The sequence below is a fragment of the Salvia hispanica genome, chromosome 4, assembly GCF_023119035.1.
Source record: "Salvia hispanica cultivar TCC Black 2014 chromosome 4, UniMelb_Shisp_WGS_1.0, whole genome shotgun sequence".
In the NCBI taxonomy this organism is placed as follows: Eukaryota; Viridiplantae; Streptophyta; class Magnoliopsida; order Lamiales; family Lamiaceae; genus Salvia; species Salvia hispanica.
In genome coordinates this window covers 27924736-27942572 of record NC_062968.1, presented here as the reverse complement: position 1 = coordinate 27942572, position 17837 = coordinate 27924736, and the positions used below count along the sequence as shown (strand labels likewise).

General features: G+C 37.1%; 3 protein-coding genes and 1 non-coding gene across 4 annotated transcripts; 1 reads left to right on the top strand and 3 right to left on the bottom strand.

The window, feature by feature from the left end:
• Nucleotides 1–1010: 1010 nt before the first annotated feature.
• On the top strand, nucleotides 1011–2459 carry LOC125219238. The gene is made up of 2 exons (XM_048121152.1): nucleotides 1011–1179; nucleotides 1257–2459. The coding sequence occupies exon 2, from the start codon at nucleotides 1681–1683 to the stop codon at nucleotides 2299–2301; it is 621 nt and encodes a 206-aa protein (XP_047977109.1). The 5' UTR covers nucleotides 1011–1179; nucleotides 1257–1680; the 3' UTR covers nucleotides 2302–2459.
• A 2659-nt stretch (nucleotides 2460–5118) lies between these two features.
• On the bottom strand, nucleotides 5119–6548 carry LOC125220038. Its single transcript, XM_048122152.1, has one exon. It carries the CDS (start codon nucleotides 6445–6447, stop codon nucleotides 5290–5292), a length of 1158 nt encoding a protein of 385 aa, XP_047978109.1. The 5' UTR covers nucleotides 6448–6548; the 3' UTR covers nucleotides 5119–5289.
• Nucleotides 6549–14810: 8262 nt separating this feature from the next.
• On the bottom strand, nucleotides 14811–15939 carry LOC125185117. Its single transcript, XM_048081603.1, has 3 exons — nucleotides 15780–15939; nucleotides 15030–15382; nucleotides 14811–14961 (listed from the first exon to the last, which is right to left on the bottom strand). The coding sequence occupies exons 1-3, from the start codon at nucleotides 15810–15812 to the stop codon at nucleotides 14958–14960; spliced, it is 390 nt and encodes a 129-aa protein (XP_047937560.1). The 5' UTR covers nucleotides 15813–15939; the 3' UTR covers nucleotides 14811–14957.
• Nucleotides 15940–17675: 1736 nt separating this feature from the next.
• Nucleotides 17676–17748, bottom strand: TRNAK-CUU. Its single transcript has one exon. It is a non-coding gene; the product is annotated as a tRNA-Lys (tRNA).
• Nucleotides 17749–17837: the final 89 nt, after the last annotated feature.

Sequence of the window (17837 nt, the reverse complement as noted above, 5' to 3'; positions counted from 1 at the left end):
TCTATATTGGGTCCATCCACCACCACTCTCTCTCTAGAGATGTAGGGTTAATTATAGATTTTAAAATAATAGTGGTAGTACTTCTTGTATTATCTTACATTATTGAAATATAGGATAACATTATTTTGTTTTAATACGAAAGAAAATTATGCCGTATTTGCTAATATAATTTGGCAAAAAGTTGTACATCCGTCCTAATCAAAATGTGGTTAGGACTAATTAAATTTTCAATTATATCGTACCTTCTTTCATCAGAGCGAAATAGTAGCATTCTCTATTTTTAATAGATTTATATTTGCAAATAATGCTCATTTGGCCCTAATAATACGACAATTATTTATTTTCTTTATCTATGTCGAATGTCGTTCACTATTAAAAATCAACAATACTACTTGTTTTTAAATTTACCCTATATATATTTTAAAAGTTAAAGTACAGTGGAATTGTAAATTATAACCACAAATATAAGTATTGTGGTCAAACTTCATTAAGGAGTTTAGAGTTTAGACTTAAGATGAGCGACAAACCCGCTTCTCGACTTTCCATGCAGATTGGGGAATATTGGCCTCAAATCGATTCCAGCTCATCTTTTACATTTCTTTATCTTTCATTTATATTTTTTTTATTAATAAATAAATAGTACTACTAACTTGGTGTGAGAAGCTTGATATTTTCTTATAAATGAATATTTTAAGCCCAAGGCAAGTTATACAATGGCCCAACAATAATGTTGGGCTTATCTTTCAGCTGTCGGCTTAGAATTAGATGGAGTACTTAATGATGAATAGTATTTGTCTATTTGATACATAAATTTGAACTATAAACGGCCAATTTCACCAACAGAGTATCATTACCAGTGATTTGTTTATTTAATTTATTACGATTATACTTTATCTAATGGTGCATAATACAGAAATTAGTACAATAAATAAATACAGCAGTATTTCAAAATCTGAATATAGCATGAAGTTCTCTCAATTCAAGTGGTGAAACGTGTGAATATTTGTAAATTGAAGGGGTTAATGGCAATTTCTTAAACCCTTGGATTAAATCCTCAAGCCCTAACGACGCCGATTTTGCTTCGCCGGTGCTTCATCTTCTCAGGCAACGAATTTTTCCCCCTTTTGCAGAAAATCAACAATTCAACATTCAGCTATTCAATTTTTCGCTCCTTTTCTGGTAATTATGGTTCCAATTTTGCGCAGAGACTTCGTAAATTTATTATTGAGGAATTCCCTGCATTTCTGCAAATCTAGGGTTCCATTTTCCACATCTCTCGATAGGAAACCCTCAATCAATCCAGCAGTTTACGATTTTCTGTTTCACAGCCACAATTTCTCTCCCGAAGCAGCTGCGGAAGCCGCCGCCGTCATAAACCGTATAAAGAGCCGGAAAAAATCCGATTCCCTTTTCTCATTTCTCGAAAAAAACGACTTTTCGAGCTCCCATTTGGAGAGAATCGTGAAATACAACCCTTCGTTCCTCTCTGCTGATCTCGAGAAATCAGTGAAGCCCAAGATCAAGATTTTCCAAGAGCTGGGGCTCTCCAACAACGACATTGCCGATCTGTTGGCGGGTAATGCTTCGATTTTATACCGCAGCACTGATAAATCACTGATCCCTGCGTTATCTTTGCTCAGGGGTTTGTTGGGATCGGATGCTAGTGTTGGGAAGCTCTTGATGAAGAGTGGGAGGTTCTTGATCAATGATTTGGACAAATGTATGGTGCCAAACATCGAGTTCTTGAAGAGCCGTGGCGTCCCCATGGAGCAGATCATCGCGGGGATGCACTCCTTCCCGAGATTTCTGCTGCAGAAGCCCGAAAATGTTAGGAGGTCCGCGGAGAGGGCAGAGGAGTTTGGGGCTCAGCCAGGGTCAAGGTTGTACATTCATGCTGTGAGGGTCATTGCCTCGATGAGCGATGAGGTTTGGGAGCGCAAGCTGCAGGCTTTTCGGAGTTTGGGGTTCTCGGATGCTGACATTGTGAGTGGCTTCAGCAAGTATCCCCCGGCCTTTGCTGCGTCCGTGAAGAAGATGGAGGCGGTGAAGAGTGTGGTGCTTTCCTTGGGGAAGTATGATATGGCGAGCGTTGTTGCATACCCATTGTGTTTCTGTTGCAGCATTGAGAATAGGTTTAGGCCGCGGATGCAGGTTGTGGCTGCTTTGGAAGATAAGATGTTGATCAAGAAGAGGCCTAGTTTGGCCACATTGTGCAGTGTACCGGATCTGTATTTCTATGAGAGGTTTGTGAGGCCTTACTTAGATGAAGTTGGCCACTTGTTTGTAGCAAAGGGTGTGTAACTTGGGACAAGATAATGATGATAATTTTGGGTTGATAATGATACATTTTGCCTGTGAAAGTGAGGTTTCTTTACACCATTTTTTGGTGTGTTGTATGAGTAGTTTTGTTGCTTTAGCTCTCACATTTCATAGTGATATATATGTATTCTTGTTAACTCCTTTTTCTTGTTCTTCTACTAAATGTGACCAAATTCTTGTCATTTTTGTCAACCAAGAATCAATCCATGAACAAATTCTTATCACATTCCCATTTGTTTAAATACTTATTACTGACTTAAAAAATTGAGAGCCTCACCAACATTTAGCACAAAGACAGTCCAATAATAACCGACACTAATCATTAAAAAGACATTTCCCACCTCTCAAAACTAGAGAACTTCCTCATTAATTTCATAATCCAACATTCTCAAGAATGCTCAACAAATCATTTTTTAAGAGCATCCACTACAATACTATTTTAAGGCCATTTTGTGGTCCGTTTTTAATGTCAAAATTGCATTACATGTCTATTATTTGCATATTTTATCTATTTCGATATTTTGACATGTTTTGTGAAAAATGTGCATATTTGAGCCTAAAAAGGGAGTTAAAACGCAAAGTAGGAAATCTGGAGAGCTTCAGGTGGCGTCCGGCGACCGCCGGCGCTTAGCGGAGACAAAGACACGCCCGGCACTGCCGGGAAGTGCGTGGCGACCGCCACAAGGAGTCAGAAGCTTCTGGACTACGCGCGGCGACCGCCTGCCAAGGTGCGGCGGCCCGCCACAAAAACGTGGTGCGCGACAACTGTCTTCAAACTCAATTTTCCGGCGATCCTGAAGTCCGATCAGGGCGTTCTACACACCATTCTCTTCGTCTTGAAAAGATCTTCAGGATGGTACAAGGATCACCTCAATCAGAGTTCTGTGGAGAGAGTTATGGCTGTTCTAGACAGAAATTTGAAGAAGGAAATAAGATATTACCTTGTGAAGGAAACGAAAATTACATCTTTCCTAATGCTTGGAGGAAACTTATTACCAAATTTAAATCTTTCTCAAGCCTATATATACCCCATAACCTCATTCATAGAATTCAACCAATTGATAGCCCCCAAAAGGGGAGCCCTCATGGCTTCACCCTCCATTCTCCAACCCTAATTCCTTCATCCATCATTCCATCATCATTCTTGGAGATTGAAGCAAGACAAGAGGAACATGGAGACTTCAAGATTCATCCTTGGGTTTTGTTTGTTTATTTCATGTATCGTACTTTAATTATTGTTTTAGTTCATCTGTCTATGGATTGCTAAACAATAGAATTATAAGGTTTGATAGTATTTGACTTTTATGTAGTTCTTTTTATGTTTATTGTTCAGAACTCGTTTCCACTTGATTTTTCTTGAACTTTTGTTCGACTAATTGGTCGTTACCTTGATTATTGTCAATCTTTGATCGGTGATAGCTTTGATTGGTTTATCTTATATGTTCATACAATAATTGTGACATGAGTATTGATGCATGATAGGGAGAGATCGTGGTAAAACTTGAGTCGGATGAACGTAGAACTAATTAGAATAACTAAAGAGTTAGTGAAATCATTATCCTTGAAATTCCTCTATTTGCCTAATTCTATCTTCTTTGCCCTTATTGTTTTACTTTATTTAGTTTAAAACCCAAAACTTTTGTTTTTCTAGATAGTATTTAACGCTTAGTACATGATAGTCAGTTGCAATTATATTCCCCGTGTTCAATATCCCGGTACTGACCTTTAGCTATACTAGATCTACCTTGTATACTTGCAAGTATTTTTAGTGCAAATAAAAAGTGCATCAAAGGACGTGGAGCGCGCATTTGGTGTGCTCCAGGCTCGATGGGCGGCAATTAGGGGTCCAACGCGTTTGTGGCATGTCGACTGCATTATTTCTATAATGTATGCCTGTATTATCATGCACAATGAAGAGCTGGTACTTGTTTAGAAGCTAATGATGGTTAGCGAAAACGTGTTCTTAAAAATAATGAAGAAAACCCTCGGTAACGATGTCCTCGGGGCCAGTGGCCCTTTATCCTTCTCCATTTTCGCCGCCCTTCCCTTTACCGGGGGCCCGAATCCCTTTCCCGGGATTTTCCTACACACCCCAAAAAAGGGTTTTTTAACCCGGGGAAAACCAATTTTCCCCTTCCGCTAAATTTTTTCACCCTGATAGTCGGGGGGGTGTACAATTGACTAATGGGGCCCAAAGACGATGAAGCCGGCGGGCCAGGGGCGGGCCACCCCAACGACAAGGGGGTCCTCAGAAAAGCCGCGCCTTTTAAAATTTTGCGGGGTTTTGGATCCTATCCTCCAAAGGGTTTAAAGAAGGTCGGGGCTGCACATGTTTTTTGGTTTTATTATTTTTTTTTTAAATTTAAAGTAATTTTTTTTTTTTTTAATAAAAAGAATTTTTGTATATAGCCGATGTTTAATTCCTTTTTGTTTTTAATTTAAATTTAGTTGTTTTTAATAAAATGATGATGATGTGGTGCCTTTTTTTATCATAACTTCTTACTACATGATCACTTGTTTGCCAAATTTGATTGCATATTTTTATTTTAAAACTGCATAGTATACCAATAAATTACTTTTTTAAATATTATTATTATTATTATTTTAAATAATATTGGTTTTTATTAAATTTTAGCATTGGCTAATTTATATTTCTGGTTCTGTCCCTGCTGTGCAACACACACTTCACCTAGTTGATCTGAATAAGGCTCAATAGGAATCTCGAATTATCAGTTAAACCTCGAGGCTCGGCTCGAAAAGAAACGAACCAGACTTGATCAGCTTGGCTCGAACACAGAGTAGCATGATAATTTTTTTATTATTGTTAGCTCCTTTACAGGACTGCAAAACACTTTACTCTCATCACCCAATGCTAACCTAACAAAGTAACAAGGCTAAGAAATTTGTTAGGATTTATACCCTTCAACAAGAACACAATGCCAACATTCTCAAAATGTTAAAAGCAAACTATCACTTCTTGCTTTTCTTACTACCCTTAAATGCACCACATACTTCACCAAGTTCATCTGAATAAGGCCTCACAAATTTCTCCACAAACCTCTTATCTGTCCATCTGCAAATCGATGATAAAGCAGGCCATTTCTCAATCAGACCCTTACTCTCCAACATCTCCAAGACTTGCAGCCGCGGCTTATACCTCTTCTCAACGCTGCACATGAATGTCGACGGATCACTGATCAGATCACACATCTCGTACCTCCCGGTAGCTAGCAGGAGACTCTTGATCTCCTTCATCTTGTCCAACGAAATGCAGAAAGCCGTGGGCGCCCTCCTAAACATCACTAATATCTCACTCTCCGAGACTCCCATATCACGAAAGCCCTGCATCTTGAGCTCCAAACTCTGTTTGCTACGCGAAGCAATAGCACGAACAGCATGGACAAAAGTCTTGCTCCTTTGATCGACCCCCATCTCCGTCGCCCTCTCCACCGCCTTCCTCATCAAATCAGGCTTCAACAAGAGGCAACGCGGGTAATTATGCAGAAATACGCGTATACCCTCTGTAGTTACTCCACAGCTCCTTAAGAAATCAACATTTGGGAGGAAGATTTTCTCCAAATCCACAGTCATATACCACACGGATCTCTTCACCAGCCCTATCACCTCGTCGTTGGATCCCAACATGCCCTTGAGCGTGGCGAGCTGCGGGATGATCTTCTTCTCCGCGCTTGAATGTTGAATCGCGTTACTGCACGACATTATCTTGGCAATCTCCTCGGCAGAAAAGCCGAAGTCCCTGAGGATTTTGATCTTGTGCCTGACGGCATCAGCTCTTGCCGCCAGAATCTCAGGATAGATTGTCACGATTCTCTGCAGCTGACTACTCGAAAAGCGCTTCTCTTCGAGGAGACTGAGAATCGAATCGGCATTTTGGAGGGATCTGAATCGGCTCAGAGCGGAGGAGACCGCTGAAGCGATTTCGGGAGAGAAATCGTGTTTGTTCACCAGGACATGGTGAACCGCGCCGGGGGTGACTACTTCTCTCTCCGGCGACGCCGATAAATTGCGGAGCAACAGAGGGAGAGAAACATTGTATTTGCAGAGTGATGAATTTTGCTTCGAAATTAAACCACCCAAATTCTTGCGCAGAAACAATACCATATTCATACAGCGCCAGAGCAATTTGGCTTAGATTCAACAATGAGACATTACCCAAAATTTGGGGGTTTAGGGTTAGGGTTCGTCTCGTCATCGTAGAAGAGCCAATCAATTTTGATTAACTAATTCCGGGTCCAGCCACCCCTCAAAATTAGAGGTACTTACGTATTTTATACAAAATGTTTTAAATTAGTATAAAAAATATTAAGTTTATATATTCCATACAAAAAGTTTATTCAATGTATCAAAACAATACATTCCGTTAAGTCTCTACTAACACCGTTAATTCCTATTACATTATACATACAAAAAGTTTCACTAATATTTCAAATTAGTACTAAAGGTTTTAAACTTACATGTTTCATACATAATTCCTATTACATCATACATACAAAAATTTTCACTGTTGATCGTGGTTTAAAAAATTATGCCATTCAATATCTTTTTAGTTGTAAGCTTCGACAATAAAATGCAATTCACTAATTTAATGGTAAAGAATGGTGATTTTTTTTATGTGTTTTTAATTTTTTGAGTAATAAAAATAATTGTGTTTGAAATAATTAATAGAATGTTTTAATTTAAATTTTTTGTACTAATTTGAAACATTGGTGAAACTTTTTGCATGTATGATGTAATAGGAATTAACGGAGTTAGTAGGGACTTAATGGAATGTATTGTTTTGATACACTTAATAAATTTTTGTATGAAATATGTAAATTTAATACTTTTAGTAATAAATTGAAACAAAGGTAAAACATTTTGTACGAAACATGTAATTACCCCTAAAATTAAATTGGTTTCACTTTTATTGCTAAAGTAATTCTCAGTATTGCCAAAAATTATTGAAACTGATTTTATAATGGTGATTTGAAAATTCTGGACCCCCTTATTAACAAAGAAAAACATATACATTAAGTGCTCATTTAATTCAAACAAGTGTTCTTAAATATCTTAAGAATCAACTCTCAAGATTCTGTAGATACTTTGATTTAAATTGAATTCAATTATTTTGATATACCTCATTTAGGGGTGGGGAAACGGTTTTTGGTTGAACCTTATTTTTCGGTTCTTGATTAATTGAGAACTGAAAAAATAAAGTCAATATTCGGTTTCGGTTAGTGGGTCTAGGATTTAGGCGGTTCTCGGTTCTAACCAAGAACCGAATAACCGTTTGATTTAATATTTAATTTTAATATTTATTTTATACATTGATTTTAGAAGAGTAAAAACTAAAAAGGAATGTAAAAAGTTAAAAACCTACTGTAAAACCGCCGCTGCATTCCTATCTTTCTCTCACTGGAACCGTTCTCTACTTCTCTTCACTCCATACCGCTGCAACGAGGAGGCGACGACTCCGATTTCATCCTCTTCTCTCCACGCCGTTGTTCGAACTTTGAAGGTATGCGTGTAATATGTAATTATGTATGGTTGAATTTGAGGTTTTACACTATTAACTACAATAATTTAACATATTTGTCGTTTGCATGTAGATTAACCTTCTCAATTATCAATTATGGAATAAGAATAATGTGAATGTGATTTAAATTTTAACATATACACATGTAGTCATGTAGATTACGGATTTGGAAATAAGAATTTAGTAATTTACTTTGAACTCAATTGACCAAACTGAATATTTAAGGAATTTAATTTCATTGGAAGTTCGGAGTTCCGAATATTTAAGAATATATTTATTTGAAGTAGCAATCACATACTTTTCCAGTGAGCATATTTAACATATAGTCCATCATGATTCATGCTTCTTAACTTCAAATTTAAATAATTTTTTATTTGTATTGCAGAATGGTAATACAATGTCTAAATCACTCCTTCAAGCAATAGTTAGCAACCAGCCAGAGCTCAATGTCGAGACATTAGATGATATTGAAATAGAAGAGCTAGGGGAAGGCCTTTGTTGAATCTCTCCTTCTCCATCAACCCCACCAAGGAACAAATCCCAGCAATAACAAACTTTTTTTTTTTACTTAATGTATTCCACTTGAGTTCGGTTCCTTCGGTGGAATCGAAGACCGAACCGATCGGTTTCTCAAATAATCGAACCGATAAAGGGTTCAATTTCGGTTCTTAATTTTAGAAAATATGGGATTCGGTTAACCAACTAATCGGTTGGGGACCGAATCCCCACCCCTAACCTCATTGATATTGAAATGACAATGGGGCGGACTATAGCCCGCCCTAAGCCCCGCCCTAAACATTTTATTTATTATTTGAATATTTAAACACTACAAAAATTCATTAATCCTATTTTTTTAAGTTTGCAAATATATCAATTAGCAAGAATAAAAATATAAAAATACCATAAATTAAAGACATATCTTATTGTCAATATTTATTTTTTATTTTTTACATTTTATGCTTGCAAACATGGAAATCGTCGAAATTCATTATTGAATTTAGAGAGATTGAGATGGGGAAGAGAGTGGAGTGAAAGGTGTGAAATGAAGTAAAAAAATTGATGATGTATATAGAAGAAAATACAAAAAATTTTAAAAAAATGAAAAATGTTTGCATAGGCCGAACTATCGTCCTTACCCCTGCAATGGGGCGGACGATAGGCCGGACTATGCAAAAATGTGTGCATAGTCCGCGGACGATGCATAGGGCATGGACTAAGGACTGGGCTTAGGGCGGGGTGCTGCAGTAGCGGATTATGCGACAGATTGATGCAGTTGCCTTAATAGTTGTATTTTCTTACTATTAGCCCTATAACGTAAAAGCACAATCACAATGCAAACATATTAGAATTTAGAATCATTAAAAAACACAGCAAATCAAGAGAGAATGAATCCACAACCTTAAGTTTAGTGATATAACCACAAGCCTGAAACTTGATTTATCCAATGATTAATCAAAGAGTAAAAGAACCAAAAGGAGTGTTCATATCACACAAAAAGCTTAAAATAAAAAATTGGGCTCAGATCAGACTAATTTATGTACACAATGGAACAACAAAAAAGGAGAGGGTAACAAATAAGGACTGGATGCCATTCCAAGTAGTAAAATTTCACAATAAAGCAGGTCCATGCATCCAACTGCAACACAGCTACTAAAAGCATTCATCAAAAAGCAGCATCAGCTTCTATAGCTATCAGCAACAATCGATCTACAACGGGTACCTCACAGCTACAGCCACAATCTCATGTGCTGTAACAGAGTAACCGATATCAGCACAAAGTGAGGTAATGTTCAGCCAATGAATCAATATCTCCAAAGCACAAAATTGTAAGAGCAAAATAATGTGAATAACCTAGCAAGTTCACATCTTACCATCGTCGAGAAGTCTTACAATGTTATCAGCAAAATCAAATTCCATAAAGAAGTGATGATATTGGGAAATCAAATGTGATTATAGAATAACAAGCATATATACCTATTATCCTCACAGATAATGACATGCTCAGAGAGCTGTACACAAACCTTATATCATCATCACCAGCAAGAAATCATAACAATCAACAGCAATGTAAAAGCAGCATCGATGACTGCTGCATCATCTTGCCAATCAGCAACTACCTCACGTTCACAAACTATAGAAGGCAAAAATAGACTTCATATGAGTGAGATGTTCAATGGCACACATTCATATCAGGAAACAAAAATCTACCAAATAGAGCTCAGTCCACCTAAGAAAGATAATAGAGTTTAGACTGATACCAAACCATTACTCTGGAGCAGAATCTAACATAAAACAAAGCAAGTCTAGTACAATGCATAGGTATTCAAACTGATGAAAGATCTTCCGGAAAAGCATTGATAGCAACCACCGTATGATGATAGGTCAAATTACTCAAGAAGCAGATGCTGCCAATCCATTATTCCTGGAGAAAGACGAAATAAATGATCAGACAGAGAAGAATAACTTGCCACGTGCAGGATACAAGGTAGGGGGAATACTAACATCAGCCTCATCATGTGGAGACGGGCTTCGAGAATCACGACGGCCACGAGGAGAGAGACTCTTAGGGGGACTGGCAGATCGTTCGATTTTGGCATTACGAACATCCGGACTTCCTTCCCTAGATAGAGGTGATTTGTTTGGGGAAGGAGTTCTCCGAGGACTGAGACTTCGACGAACAGGAGAGGCACTACCATATTTACCGGAAAAAAATATTAAGAAATTGTATAAAACAGCAAAAAGCATTGTCACACATGCTATTACTAATATTTAAAAGAGTACCTTCCATAAGAACGACTTCTTCTACGTCTCTCACCATCATCATACTTTCCTCTACCACGTTCTCTGCGATAGCCAGGACTTACACTACGGCTTCGGCTCCTGCTTCGATAGCGAGAATCCCTGTGCCTGCCACGATGAGACTCGCGCTCACTTCTTCCTCTGCCACTTTGGCTGCTCCTCCTGTAATCCCTATCCCTGCCATCATCCCTGAACATAAAACTTAATTTATACACTAACAACTTTGATTAGCTAAAAATCTTAACAAATGGAAAAAGGCAGCCACCCAAAAAAGATTAGGACTAAAATTTTTCTTCGACTAATTGGAAATATGCACAAGGAAATATAATGAGACTTTAGCCAAGCTAAGAAAAACAGTTTATCGAATAAAGTTTGGTAAGTCAGAGAAGAAGCAAAAATGCAAAATCATGATCTGTTAATAACATCAAAAGGAGTAAAACAGCAATACAGTAGCATATATGTATTTAGTAAACACTGAAACATGCTTACACCCAAGTGACACATGACACAAACACTCAAATTGAAAAAGGCGACATGTATACCTTGGACGAGGACTGCCACTAGACTTGTAAGCAGGTTCCTCAATTCTACCTTTATCACTGATCAAAACCACAATCATCCATCAGATTTTGGTTTCCGCAGAGGAATCCATACGTCATTTAAATAAATGAAACTTAAAATCGTAAAACTAATTTCCATAGAAGTGGAGTATGAGTATTACGCAAACTAATTTCCATTTTCTCCAAACTCACCATCTAGCTTCTCAACAGCCTTTTGAGCCTCATCTTGATACTTATATCGCACAAATGCAAAACCCCTGGAGTCCCCAGTTCTGGTTTCAAAAAAAGAGTATTGCACCGCATATTAAAACGGAATTCAAAACAATAAAACCCTCATATTCTTTTTGAGGAATGAACACGTCGACCACCTTATCAAATATCAGCTGAAGTACCTGAATAATCCAAAAATAATTAGCAAAGAAAAGCCAAGTAAAACAGACAAGGAGCGTAGAGTGAGTACGGAAAGTGATGTTGAGGACGAGGAGAGAGAATGTGTCTCTCATATCAGAATTAGGGTTTGCAATTTCGAGCCTTTTTTGCGATACAATTCGCTACATCATTTCTTGATGTGCTTTCTTCACACCATTTTGCCCTTCTGTAATTATTCACATAGTATATGTTTTTCTATATTACTCCTACTATAATCACGTTAGTTGTCATATTACGAAAAATATTTCATTTTCATTAATGAAAACTAAAAGTGAATAATTTTTAAATTGAAAATTGCATGATTAATTAAATACAAAAAAAAAAGCAATGCAATCTCATTTTGCATAAATTTAGTAAATAAACTGTTTGTGTTGCTTGCTCTGCTATTCACTAAAACCCACACAATTCTCTAGTCATGGCCCTGCAATATAAGGTTAGCAAGTCCGCGTTATTGGCTTGTTTTATTTCTGCAGTTAGAACAAGAAATATGGTACTACTATTTACTAATCTCGGGATAAATAGTTAGAACAAGAACATGAACACAATATAACCTAATTAATATGTTAGAATAAGCAAGATGTCTATACTTATTCACATACAATACAGATTCCTAACTAGATCCCTACTCTCAAGGGCTACCAGAATTCCCAGACGAGGCTTAGGCCGCCGCTCAATGCTTCATTGTCTATAATATGATGTGATTTTAGCTGACGTCCAATAATGTCATGTAAATTTTAAATTTTAATTGACTGCAATAAACATAAAATTTAGTAACTTATCGATAAATTTAAAGTTCATAAGTAAAATTAGAATTTAAATATCCTTTATTTTATTGACCCATCTGTGTTTAACAAGGACCAATTGGAATTTGTTTTTGCAGTAAATGCACAATGCCATATTATAACTGATATGTATCATTTGATCATATTTCATATATTTTCCCATATTATTTTGTATATAGACTTTGAAAGAGATGGGTGAGACGAACTTTTGGAAACATCTATGGCCGGGCTATGGTTACTTGGTGGTTGGCTCGGGGTTAGCCACTTGGTAAATTCACAACTAGCACAATGTAGTTAGTGGCGGAGCTTGAGTGAGAGTATACCTCTAGGGGCGGAGCTCGAAAGAGTATACCTCTAGTGGCGGAGCTCGAACGAAAGTATACCCTAGTGTCGTGTAGCTAGCGAGTGAGTCGATTTAAATGGTTACTTGGATGAAAGTTGCCAAGGGTTGTCATCATCTTTTTGGTGGAGGTCTTTCGGTCTCCAAGAGGTCATTTGTTCACTCCTCAATTTCTTTCATTTCGATCCCCCTCCTCCCATCTATTTTGTTCTATCTTTTTGTGGAATGGAACACATATCATTTTTGGTATAATATTTATTTAAGTTTCAATGTAATGTGTTTTTATGTTATTGTTGTAGTGTTTTTAGTTTGTGTTTCTAATTGTGTTGCTTTTACAGGAACAAGTCTTGGGCTAATTTTGGAGATTCTCATCATCTTACAAAGGAGACACTCTTTTTTATCTAAACTCAATCTAATCAATTACAAGTAATACAAAAGACCCTATTTATAGATGTGGATGATTAGGAGGTGAAAGGTCACTCAAACTAGAGTTGGAAAATGAAAAGGCACTCAAAATAATTCAAAATCCCTTCTTTCGAAGTCTTCTCGGACATAAAACGCCCGGTCGGGCGATTTGTCCCGCCCGCGCGAACTTTCTGGACTACGCGACTTTTTGCAAAATTACCGTAACTTCCTCATCCGAGCTCCGATTGAAGCGTGCAAGGTACTCACGCGAAGCTCTTTCGATGACGAAGACAATGGTGGTCTTTGACGACTATGACGAGCATTTGGACATCGTATGGATAGGCGAATCTGACCCCAGTTGCGGCTTGGCTCTTCGTCACCTCTTTCACCTCATTTTCCTTGGTTTAGCGCTACCCGGATTCGTATCATCCTCTCCTTCTGTTCGAAAGGATTTGTTCCCAAATCCGGTTTTTCAATTCTTCTTTAGGGCCATTACAAAAAGTACAACAATACAACAATCTTTACAAGAACAAGAACTTGACTCTGATACCAAATGATGAGAATCTTGTTGATTCAAGAAACATATGTGCCCGGATTTGTTCTTGCAACACTAACCAACAACCCAAACAAGAAATATAACAAGGAAAAAGATGAGGAAGAAGAAGAAGATGATAAGTGTTAGGATTTAGGTTAAAGCTCAAGAAAGAAAACTCAATGGCTACTTTCACAAACAAAAACCTAATGGCTCCACCAACTAGCAACACAAGAACTAGCAAGCATACCTTAACATTCAACCTAAGCCCGACAATAGATTGGAATGCAACCACAAGAGATTTTGAGAAATCTTCAAAATGAAGATGGGTGCTCACAAATGGAGTCTTTGTTCTTCAACAATGTTCAAAGTCTTATAACAAAAACCCTAGACATAGGTATTTATACAAGAGGATAAAAGTGCTAAAAAAGAGGGACAAAAAGTGTTCAAAAACGCAACTGGCAGAAAACGCCCGGGTCGGGCATTTTCCTCACCCAAGTCGGGCAAACTCTCTGGAGTCGGGCGTTTTGCTCGTTGGACTGCGCGGCTTTCGTAAAACAACCATAACTTCTTCATCCGGGCTCTGATTGAGGCGTGTAAGGTACTCACGAGAAGCTCTTTTGACGATGAAGACAATGGTTATCTTAGAAGAGCATTTGGACACCATCTTGATAGGTACATTGATGTTTGAAATGGACCCCAACTCCGATGTGGTTCATGCCTTTGTTTTCTCTATTGGTTTGGCGCTTTCCAGATTAACATCAGAGGAGGGGAGATCTGAGAAACTCATTTCATATGCTGGAGAGATATGCAAATTATGTGTGGTTGGGGATCTTAAGAGAGAAAGAGAGAAGGGAGAAGAAGAGGTTGAGTGGGGTTAGAGAGATATAACAATGTGAGGAATGAGAATGGGGTTTGGAGGCTAGAGAGAGAGAGATTATGTGGAGAACCAGAGAATGAAGTGGTTGGGAGAGAATGGGAGTGAGGAAGGGTATTAAAGTAAATTCAGTTGATTATTGGCCTTATCTAGGATATATATACTGAACAAATTTGGTGGATTATTTATCTTGAAGAATGGGAGAACTCATGCGGGCCTTAGGCGGGCCTATAAATAAATATACGCCATAATATAATTTAACATAGCTATCAAATATTAGTTTAACAATTATAACATGGCCTTATCATATCTACCAAATATGGCCTAAGCTTTAGTCCGGATCATCTCCAAGTGACGATGAAAATGGCCTTATCATATCTACCAAACATGGCCTAAGCTGTAGTCCGGATCATCTCCAAGTGACGATGAAAATGGCCTTATCATATCTACCAAACATGGTCTAAGCTGTAGTCCGGATCATCTCCAAGTGACGATGAAAGAGTCCCCTTTGGGTTTAGAACAACATACAAAAGAGGGTTTTGAAATGTTGCAAACATGTAGCTTAGATCGACGTCGTTTTTTATTCTCAATTTGACCTTCCTAGTCTCGCCGAGCTCGATCAGACAAAACAACAAACAATCACACTGCTTTTGGTTGTGATTTAGAATGTGATGAATCTCTTCTATTAAAGCAGCACGAGATATTCCTCCTAATGGAATCAACAAAAGCTCTTCATCTCCACCTATGTAATCACACCCTCTCCACTCGCCACCGTAGTTTATGATCATACAACGACGATTCATCTGCAAAAAATAAAATTAATATATCCATTTGTATTCTATATTTCTATTAAATTGTTCTCACATAATTCATTTATTTATAACCTTCCATGGATAACTCTTTTCTTCAGCATGTATATTCAGCCAGTAAAATTAAAAGGATCTACTTATAGCATGCTCAAACAATTTATTAAAATGTATCAATAGCAATTGGATTATAAGTATTTCACCAATGCACGTACTTTAAAATGTATCAATATAATAGAGGAAATTGTTCGAATTCAAAATTTATTTTTCTTGTATATAAAATTGGAGTAGATATTTGAACAAGAACGATATAACAATAACAATCACAATCACAAGAATAAGTGACTGAAAATTTGAAAAATGTTATTGTTCATAAATTAAAGAGGAGACTTGCCTTAGCCAGAATTGATTCATCCAAAGCTGCCATCTTCAGATGGAGTTGAGTGAGTAAGAAAGAAGGGTGGATTCAATTATTTTAAGATGAATAAAGTTGTGGACAAAGAAATAGTACTCCATGTGGTTGCAGATGTAATTTTGGAAAAAAACAGTGTAGAAAGAGGTGTATGTGTGGATGATTTCATTTTCGTAGATGTAATTATTAAAAAGATGAAAAAAGTTGATACGTGTGTGACGGTTGATTTGATTTTCGTAGGGACATCAACTTTTTATCTCTTCATAAAGTAAGTAAATGAAAGTTTTGCAAATGTAACATTTTCCTTTTCCATATACGTTTCTCTAGTTTGAAACGACAACTAATGATTTTTATGAAAGTAAATTATTCCTCCGTTCCATAGTAATGGAGACTATTTTTTCAGCATATAGATTAAGACAAATTGTGTTAGGTGAATTAATTAAAGGGATAATAAAGTGTAAAATGAAAAAGGTAGAAAGATGAAGAGAGAAAAAAAGTAAGAGAGAATAAAGTAGGTGTGAAAAATATGTTGACTTTTACTAAAAAGAGAAATGACTCTATTACTATGGAACGTATCAAAATGGCAAAATAATTCTATTACTATGAAACGGACTCTATTACTATGGAACGTATCAAAATGACAAAATAATTCCATTACTATAAAACGGAGAGAGTATAATACAAGTGCTTATATACTACTCCATTAAACACCGAATTATTTGAGTATTTTTCTAACATCTATCATCTATTCATATTCCATGACTTGATCTCACTCTCTCTATGTAAGTTTCTTCACCACATGAACTTCTACTAGCCTAGAAACTGCTAACATTAGAGCATCCTTAACCCCGTCCTGGATTTGGGCCGCAAGTCCCCTCCACGTCATCATTCCCTCAAATTAGAGGTTCCAGGCCACAACTCCATTAACCCCGCAGGCCACAACTCAGGCCACAACTATTCATTTGCACTATTCACAACTACAACATATTTTAATCATAAAATAGAATACGCTGAACAATTAAAATCGGGAAAATTCATTGTTCAGTCGAAAAATAAAAAATTACAAATCCTAAAAAAAAATTATTAAGACCTAGAAAAAAAAAATTTCAATTCCTAGAAAAAATATTGAAATAATTTAGAGGATAGAAATGGAGAAATTGGTGGAAGAATGTTGAAGAAATGAGTATAAATAGGCAAAAAAAAAATCGAAAAAAGGAAAAAAAAATAAAATTTGGCGGTTTGCGGCCCGTCCCGTAGCAGATAACCCTAGGCCGGGCCGGACCCCGGGAGCGGCCCAGGGACGCAACTGCGGCCCCGGGACCGGCCCAGGCCGTGACTCACCATGCTCCAACGCTATTCCCGGGCCGGGACTCGCGAGTTGTGGCCCGACCCATCCGCGTTAAGGATGCTCTTATGAGCTGATGTTTGTGAAGACGACGGAATTTTGAGCGATATAAGTTGATAACGTTGTTTGCGAGTTTGAAAACTGAAAATAAAACAACATATGACAACATTGATAATTTAACTCCTAATCTAACTTGGTAAGCTTAACTAGTAAAATATCCTAAGTCGGTTTTCTTAAGTACGGAGTAATTTTTATATGGAGTAGTAATAGTTTATTCAATACATTGTGTTTTTTCAATCATACTGGCAAAATTTGGTTTTGTTGTATCCTAATCTAATGTTCCTAGACATATATGATATAGTTCATCCTGAAAATTTGTGACCACAAATATTATCAAAAAAGTTATGCGAGTAAAAAATTTTAAAAAAAATGTGAAACTATCAAAAAGTTATATGAATAAAAAGGGAAAAAAATAATATTCACCCACCGTGGGGTCGAAAATTAATATGAAAAAATATAGAAAAAGTAATAATCGCCCACCGTGGGGCTCGAACCCACGACCACAAGGTTAAGAGCCTTGCGCTCTACCAACTGAGCTAGACGGGCTATGTTGGTTAATTTATGCAATAGACTTATATCTAATAGAGTAGTTTTAAAAGGTGAGTAAATCGATAATTGTAGTAGTATTAGCACAC